At 35.8% G+C, this 9646-nt stretch overlaps 1 protein-coding gene across 1 annotated transcript; it reads left to right on the plus strand.

Moving 5' to 3' along the window:
* The first annotated feature begins 1584 nt into the window (after nucleotides 1-1584).
* Nucleotides 1585-5781, plus strand: LOC107788546 (probable beta-D-xylosidase 6). Its single transcript, NM_001325457.1, is given in 6 exon segments — nucleotides 1585-2391; nucleotides 2865-3031; nucleotides 3124-3221; nucleotides 3303-3650; nucleotides 4182-4598; nucleotides 4824-5781. Coding segments are annotated over 6 exon segments (2376 nt in total). The 5' UTR covers nucleotides 1585-1638; the 3' UTR covers nucleotides 5417-5781.
* The last annotated feature ends 3865 nt before the right edge of the window (nucleotides 5782-9646 follow it).

A 9646-nucleotide genomic window follows, 5' to 3' on the forward strand; every position in this document is an offset into this window, starting at 1 on the left:
CATCACTTGCTTATCAAAATAGAGCAAGCTTCACAGAAACTATCTTTTTTTGCCTTTTGTTGCTTTCTTCCCTTCATTTTTCCCTTGGGGGTAAAATAGTTAGAAAATTAAGAGAATCATATGATAATCAGGTGCTTTTTTCTTTTATTGCTTTATCATCCTTCTTTTTGGTTACTCATTTTGGTTTAAGAGTACTCTTGAAAGATTTTTTTCTCTACAATGATCTGCGATTGTATATTCTCTCCAGGACTAAAGTCGTGAACGTCTCTAAGCTCTCTTTTTCATATTTGGACATGAATTAGGATTCTCAGTTAGAGTTAGTCGTGTTGCCTTGGTGTTTTACAGGTTTGTTCTGTGAAGTGAAAAGAAAAAATGGCGATGGTGTAATGGAAAAGAAAGCAAAAGAGTGAAGAATATGAGAAAATGAACGGGAGAGAGGGAGAATATTACTTTGTAACGCCGGTGTTGATATAGTGATATGTAGTGAAGATTTGGTTCTGGTGCAGTGGTGAGTGAATACTTGCTTGTGTTCCTCTGGCTATTGCAACATTCAACGCTAGAAAGGGAATCGCCTTCCAATTTGATAGAGCAACCTTTTTTTAATTTTTTAAAGTTTCTTACCTTCAACGTTCTATATCGTGTACCTTTTAGGCTTTGAGGAGATGAAGCTAAGTGCTGATTAGCACGTGGTTTGTATTGCTTTTCCTCTCTGTTATAGCAATGTTTAATGTTGTTTGGAACTAAGATCATACTATTTTGCTCTTTATTTAGTATCTAGAGTAGTACACTTTTTACACCAGCATTATTGAATATTGTCAAAAGATGTGTAAGTAATTGTTTGCGCTTCAATTTTTAATTCCAAATACAATTATAGGACTTGATGATACTTTTTATACCAGAACTATTTTTCGAGTATTTCAGAACTTTGTCAAAAGGTAGAGTAAGTAATTGTTTGCACTTCAATTTGTTATTCCAAATAAACCAATAAACTCATAAATATCATGACCCTACAAGATCCCAATCATTCAGTGATCGCACAAGATGATTGGTGAATTTGGAATGTAAATAAGTTGTCAATTACTCATACTTTAATTCTCAGCCTCTAACATATTACAATATTCTTACCTGCAAAGGGAAAATTTCTTGATTTCTTACTACAAGAGTATCATTTCCGTTCTTTTCATCAGCAAAATATCTAGAAAAGAAAAAGAAGAAAGTGTCAATCCTGAAGTTTGTAACTCTTATTTCACTAACTGATAAGATTGAACATGCTATCTTTAGTATTCAGAGGCTCCAATCTATCCAAAGGAAGAATTAGTTCATGTTCATTGCAAAATCTTCAACTTCCTTAGTCACTAGTTTTGCAATAATACAATTTACAATTAGCAGTTATTGCTTTTTAATATCGGAGAATAATGAGTAACCAATCATAAAGAATTGAGTCAACCGAAAATTAACACAGCACCCGTTACCTACCGTTTATCCTCTATTGAAACGGCCAAAACGGCCGGTGTGATTATACTGTTATAAATTCCTATAAAATACTATAAATACTATAGAAAGAGCTCAGCACAAATAGAAGTCAACAATTCCGGGATAATTATACAGTCTTCTTCCTACATCTCTGCATTTAACAACATGACCAAAAACAATCGTTTCTTATTCCTGCTCATCCTTCTGAACATCCTCGGATTCTGTGTTAATTTAACTAAATCGAATCCACATCCCCAATTCCCATGTCAGCCACCTCATCACAAATATCCTTTCTGCAACAAAAATCTCCCAATCTCCACTAGAGTTCAGTCCCTTATCTCTTTACTCACCATTGATGAGAAGATCTTACACCTCTCTGATAATACCACTTCTATACCAAGACTTGGCTTACCAGCATACGAATGGTGGTCAGAATCTCTTCATGGTATTGCCACTAATGGACCTGGGGTCAACTTCAATGGCCCAATCAAAGGTGCCACTAGTTTCCCTCAAGTTATTCTTACTGCAGCTGCTTTCAATAGAACTTTGTGGCATTCGATTGCAACTGCTATTGCAGTTGAGGCAAGGGCTATGTACAATTTGGGTCATGCTGGGCTTACATTTTGGGCACCTAATATTAACATTTTTAGGGACCCCAGATGGGGAAGAGGTCAAGAAACGCCAGGGGAAGATCCTATGGTGGTTTCTGCTTATGCCATTGAATATGTTACTGGCTTTCAGGGCTTGAATCCGAAGGCTAAAACAGGAAATAGAAATGGGTTTGGGAAAAAGAGGAGGTTTCTTAAAGAAGATGATAATGATGGTGAGAGGCTGATGTTATCGGCTTGTTGTAAGCATTTCACTGCTTACGACTTGGAGAAATGGGGTAATGCTACCAGATATAACTTCAATGCTGTGGTAAATTTCTTCTTCCTTTGTACTTGATTGCTGAATTTTGAGTTGTTGCTACTAGAGTTTTTGCTTCTGCCTACTGATATTTTGTTCTATGGAATCCAAATTATTGCGTTGTGCGGAGTATTACTAAGTCATTAGGCCATAGTCTGATCTCAATTTGCTTTTATTTAGCTCGAAAGACAGCAAGATCATACCAGTTGTTTTGAGTTAATTTCTCGAATGTCGTCCAACTTAGTACTATTTTAGCGAGTAAAGGCACTATACTATATGTCTGAAATCTATTCACATACATCCTCTCTCTGTTGGAGAATTGAGATTGGTATACATGTCTATGCATATCACTTAACCACCTAAAATTGAGATGTAGCTGGCCTCAAAATATCCGCTTTTTGTCAGAGCCAGATTAAGTTGATCAAGTAGTGGTGAAATATCATAGTAATTTCTAATGTCAGTTTCTTTATCGTTTTGCATATTAGGTGACGAAGCAGGATATGGAGGATACGTTTCAGGCACCTTTTCGTAGTTGTATCCAGCAAGGTAAGGCAAGTTGCTTGATGTGTACGTACAATAGTGTGAATGGAGTACCAGCATGTGCAGATAAGGAGCTCTTAGACAAAGTACGAACTGACTGGGGGTTCGACGGGTAATATTTCATTCTTTTTCTTCTACATGAAGGTGTTTTTACATGAGATTTACTTCAAACTTATGTCTAATCATTGAATGATTTAATTTCAGATACATCACTTCTGATTGTGATGCTGTGGCTACTATATATGAAAACCAAAAATACACCAAAACGCCTGAAGATGCAGTTGCTGTCGCTCTTAAAGCAGGTTTTTTGGCAATCACCTCAAATTTGTCATTCTATGGAGCTCTATGCTTTTTTGCCAACTCTAATTCAACCTTTTTGGCAGGAACAAATATTAATTGTGGAACATATATGTTGCGACATATGAAATCTGCATTTCAGCAGGGGAGTGTGCTTGAAGAAGACCTAGATAGAGCCCTACAATACTTGTTTTCTGTTCAATTCCGGCTTGGTCTTTTTGATGGAAATCCTGCAGATGGACAGTTTGCAAACTTTGGGGCTCAAGATGTTTGCACTTCTAATCACTTGAATTTGGCCCTTGATGCAGCAAGGCAGGGCATTGTGCTTCTTAAAAATGATCAGAAGTTCTTGCCTTTGGACAAGACAAGTGTTTCGACATTAGCTATAGTCGGTCCTATGGCAAATGTGAGCAGTCCGGGTGGTACTTACTCAGGTTAGAAGATCCAAAATCCTAGAGTATAGGACGCTTTGCTCTTTCCTCCATCACTAATATAATCCAATATCACGTCCAAAACATAGACATGTATTTTTTTTTCTTTACGCGAATTCCAAGAGAAATCAAAATGGGGAAAAAGCAAAGTCCTCATCCTGCAATGTGTGTGTTTGTCATTGCCCACATGGTAAATGCTCGAATTGGATGCATATAGTTTTGAGGTTGATGCTAGATATAAATCTTGAAAAGCATTTTTGGTTACATTAGGAAAATATTTTAACATAGAGTGGAATATTAATGTGCATTCTGGTCAGGAAATATTCTACATGACCAAGTGAATTTTCTTGTTCTCATTGTTACTCGGGCCAATTCCCTTTTGTCTTAATACTTTGTTTGTATCACAGATCAGTAATCATGAACTACTGATAAAAGCTAACAAGAAAAAAAATGTGATTCTTGATTGTCTCCAGAGAAAGCACTTCGAACTGGTGGTTTATTTAATGTAATGTACTGTCCTATGTTATCTTACAGGAGTGCCATGCAAATTAAAGAGCATCCGCGAGGGGTTTCACCGACATATAAATAGAACACTTTATGCAGCTGGTTGCCTTGACGTAGGATGCAATTCCACTGCTGGTTTCCAGGATGCTATTTCTATTGTTAAAGAAGCTGATTATGTAATTGTTGTGGCTGGGTTGGATTTATCTGAGGAAACTGAGGATCATGACCGGTATAGTCTTCTCTTACCAGGTCAACAGACAAACTTAGTTACCACTCTTGCAGCTGCAAGTAAGAAGCCAATTATTTTGGTTCTTACTGGTGGTGGACCTGTTGATGTATCCTTTGCTGAGAAAGACCCTAGAATTGCTAGTATCTTATGGGTTGCTTACCCTGGAGAGACTGGTGGCAAAGCACTTTCCGAGATAATTTTTGGATATCAAAATCCAGGTTAGTATAAACGTCATACTGGAATCAGATAGCAATTAACTTCAAATGTTTTTGAATTTTCTGGTCCCTAATGAAGCATAACCTAGATTAGCAAAGTTAGCAATGGGGACAGCCCATGGGATGAGAGTGTAAAAGGGGAAATTTATTCCTTCAAATTTGTTGCTGTTTTTCTCTGTTGCGAAATGAAAACAGGCTGTGGATTGAGCTTTCTGTAAATAAATGCAGGTGGAAAATTGCCCATGACTTGGTACCTAGAGTCATTCACCAAAGTGCCAATGACTGACATGAATATGCGAGCTGATCCATCGAATGGTTATCCTGGAAGAACCTATCGGTTTTACACTGGAGACGTGCTATATGGATTTGGGCATGGATTGAGCTATACAAGCTTCTCTTCACAACTCTTATCTGCACCGAGCAGATTGAGTTTATCACTTGCTAAATCTAATCGAAAGAGGAGTATACTTGCCAAAGGACGCAGTAGGCTTGGTTACATACATGTTGACGAAGTGGAAAGTTGTCATTCGTCAAAATTCTTCGTTCATATCTCTGTCACAAATGATGGGGACATGGATGGAAGCCATGTTCTGATGTTATTCTCAAGAGTACTGCAGAATTTTCAAGGTGCTCCACAGAAACAACTGGTTGGATTTGATCGTGTACATGTCCCAGCACGTAAATCTGTTGAAACAAGTCTCTTGGTAGATCCTTGCGAGCTTCTTAGCTTTGCAAATGACCAAGGCAACAGAATACTGGCACTTGGTGAACACACTCTTATTTTAGATGACATAGAGCATGTTGTATCTGTTGAAATGTGACAAGAGCCATCATCGTTATGATGCAGTCAAATGGCATCTGCATCATGTCAGAGCAAGCAGTTATAGGCCACTGCCGATCCTTGAGTCTCTTTGTTGTTGTTTGAACATAGGAGGTTGCCAACACCTATAGTCTGATTTCAGGCTCAGGGGATGTTTTTAAGGATCAATTAGACTAACTCCTATCTGGTTTATTCGTAAGTAGACAAATTTTATCATTTTCATTTCTTCCACGGTGAATAAATAGAAAGAATAGGTCTATTTGGATGGATTAGGGATGTGATAAGCAGTGAACATTTGGAGTCTGTACGTGCTCTTTGTATTCTCATCTGAACAACAATTACAGATTCATTACAAGATTGTGAAGGAATTGTAATTGCTCCTTTTATTCTGATGCTTCTACTCTTAATGTCCTCAGTCTTCTTGCAGTAAGTTTGAGCACACTCTACTTTGTCTTTAATTAGGTATAATAGGGCAAGAGGGACAGAACATTAAGTCTTTAATTCTTGAAACACATTGTTTCTATGGCATGCCTTGTGAAATTGCTCAAGTGTGGTTAAATTGTTGAAATTTGTTTTCAGAGATTTTTGAACATAATTTGACTTGCAAATTGCAATATACTCTTCAGCTAACGAGGCAAAGTAAAATAGTTTGAGTAGGACAATCTTTGAGCTAAAAAGTTTGATTTATGATTACTATGTGAACGGTATCAACAAAATTGGATGTATCAACAAAGTTTGTAATGAAAATGAGATGTAAAGAGCAGAAAGGGGATGGAGTATGCATGTGGAAGTTATAGAGGTCGTCATACCTGCAACATACAGCTATGTCTTCACATGAAGCAAAATGTTCTTGTTTATAAATTGTGAGAGAAAAGGCATCTCGGGTGTGCTAGTCACTGAGTTGCAGCTTCCTTTTGTATCACTTTTTAAAAATTTTCTGGTCGTTGTGCTTCAAGACGGTGGGCCAAAAGGCTTACTATCTTTGTTCATTTGCATGTGATACAGAACAAATGTAAAGAGCACCTTTTTTGCTAGCTTCACATGCAATTGTAGCTTCAGGATTCTTCCTTACTTGTTTTCAATCAAGTTGAGCCAAAAAGAGAGTGACTGATAAGTGATAACTGCAATTTGTCCTATTATTTGAACTCCGAAAAATTACAAAATTGCAGCAGCCGGTGAAGAATCATACTAATATCTCTTTAGCTTCTTTTGATAAATGAACCTTGTCCTGACTTTAACCCCAAAAGATATCTCTTGAGGTGAGCATGAACAACATAAATGGGATCTGGCTCTGATAACAGTAACAATAAATTGGGATGGACCTGGCTCTGATACCATGATAAATGGACCTCGGATTTAACTCAACCCCAAAAGCTAGCTCATGAGGTGAGGATTGCCCAAATCCTTATAAAACGAGACCAAGAAACCCAAATCTCTGGATCATCACTTAATCCATCTTTTTGAAAGGTAATCTGCGGCATCACAGAGGAGACCCCTAATCGTTTCTTAGTCGGGTTGTGCTCCTCAAATTTATCACCAATTTGTCTAATAACCAAGATAAACCAATATTGATACGAATGCGAGTTCTAGTAACGTCATGTCTATATTCATGACCTTTTTAGTCTAACAACATAGACATGACCCTTTTAGTCTAACAACAAAGAAAATACTAGCAAGAAGTGTCACGAGTTGAAATTCTAGTGATACCGCCTTTTTTTTAATCACCTTTTTACTCCAATTGTAATGAAGAATTGAAGATAATACATTCTACTATTCTACTAGAGTCACCCTAATTACATTGTGAACACCACACTTGAGCATTTCCTACTCCACTTTGGCTATGTTAAAAAGAAAGGAAAACAAAATAAGGGAATCCTCATCTTCCCTAGTAGACTTGTTCAGCGAATCGTTAGATTCTAATATGTCCATTTAAGTCAAAGATCAATTCTGACAAATATTACATATCTAACAAATATAATATATCTAACTGTGCAACTAATTCAAACTTGGTCCTGCTCCTTTCAAAGTTCCATATCTAGTATTCTATAAAAATCAATGGAGCCTTTGCCAATAATTTCCCAAATTTAAGGACTAAGATCACGGGGAGTTCATAAAAGAACACGCTATTGTCACAGCTTCACTACTTTTTGCTATCAGGTTTAAGTGTAATTTAAATAAAAATATACTTAATTAACCATAATTTAATGATAAAATTATACGTAAAAGGCATATTATGTATTTTTTGATTTGATGTAAACTTTGGGTTTAAATATTCCCCCAACCCACCCTCCAATCCTCCAAAGCTGGCTCCAAATTGACCTGAAAGAAATTGTACCTTTGCCCTTACCTATCATATGCTAATCAAATATTCTCTACCTTTAATACTAAATTAAAGAAATATATAACAGTTTACCCATTTTACATGATAGTGGAATAATATGTTCATTTTAGGTTGAAACTTTATAATGAGAGCCTTATGGTGATCATTAAGTTTGATATTGTACACAAATTACAATCTTTGATTTGTACTTAAAGTTTCTGATAAGAAAATTCAGCGCCCAAAATACTAGTACTAATATCACATTCTCTAGATTACTGCTTTCCAGCTGTCGTCAATATTCATTAAAGTATGCTATTTTCATTAGCAAAAAAGGACTAAGGAGAATGTGACATATAACAGGATGTGAGAACTCTTTCAGACTTGTTTGGACTTCGAATTCAAGTTTGTATCCCCAAATAAAAAGAAGAGAAAAACAAAAAAAACTATATCAGCATGTAAATATATACATGTATAGACTAAGAACTAATATTTTTTCTTTTATTATATTCCTTTGAACCAATTTCTTAGCTAAATTTACTATGTTGGTCTTTATTTCCTTACTTTTAAATTTTAAGCGGTTCTAGAATTTATGGTTGAGAATGCAGTAACTCCTTTCTTTTCCTAGCAAAAACTTTACTCTAATTCAGTGACCGAAAAATTGAGGAAGTGGATTCCATTAGTTAAATTTTGAAAGGTTAGGTGAAGCCTTTCTTTTCAAATCCTAAACCAATTAAACTTTTTAGAATTAAAAGGAATGGGTTAATTCTGAACTTTAATTTGACTAGGTTCTCTTTCTTTTTAAAAATAAATATTTTTTTGGAGAATAAATTTAGACTAGATTTTTTTTCTCCAATATAGACTAGATTCAAAGACTAGATATAAGATCGTTGGGCGGACCCTTACGTGGGGGCGAGGCCTAAGTCGTAAGTCGCAACCCCACCAGCACCGCACGCCCATCCCCATCAACTGTCCATATCCTTCGTTATCTGATTTCAATTTCCATTTTTTAATTTCATCCGTCAAACCTGAAATATCGTTTGAATGTGGTTTACCTTTAATATTTGAAAAATATTTTTTAAAACACTTTTGAACTTTAATAATTTTAAAGAAAAAGAGATCGTGCATCTGCTATTAGCTTTCCAATTAAAATTTTTTAATATTTATTTTTGTAAAAATCTACCTTCAGATCATTTTTGGTTTAGAAAAAATATTTGTAACAGTCCAGTCCACTAGTAATATTGTTCACTATGGGCCTAGACCAACACGACTTTAAAATACGTTATTAGAATCTAAGACTTGTCTACTTATATACCTAGTATTTCTCCCGTAATTTGTCGATATGAGATTTGTCTGGGGTGTCACGTGACAGAGCGCAAACTGATGAGGGCGGATCAAGCATGACCCAAAGGCTTCTAGGCTGGCAAGCTTCTAAAGAAGAGGGAACTACACAAAATACCTACTTGGGCCTATTATATTACCCTTTTCTACCCATCTTTAAAATAATTACATAAAATACATATACGACCAAAATAAATTACCCGCCCACCCAAACCCCACTTAAGCCGCCAGATCCATTTGTTGAGATTCTTCTTTTTTGGTAATCATTACATGTAAGCACGAGATATGAATTTAGCAAACTTCTTCTTCTTTATGGCAGATTATATCCACCTATAGGTCGTACGACAATTGACCTGTATTTTAGCATTGATGAGTTTTTCTTGCAAATAAATAATATTCAATTAACATACAAATCTCTCAAATAGGATTTTCTCTTTTATTGTCTTCTCAAATATTGTCTTCTCAAATATAAATAAACGTTTTTCTTCTATCTTTCTCATTTTATAATAGGATCTATGTGTCCATTGAATATTTTTTATTAATTTATTCTCCATTTCAAAATGGTATATGGTA

The sequence above is a fragment of the Nicotiana tabacum genome, chromosome 17, assembly GCF_000715075.1.
Source record: "Nicotiana tabacum cultivar K326 chromosome 17, ASM71507v2, whole genome shotgun sequence".
NCBI lineage: Eukaryota > Viridiplantae > Streptophyta > Magnoliopsida > Solanales > Solanaceae > Nicotiana > Nicotiana tabacum.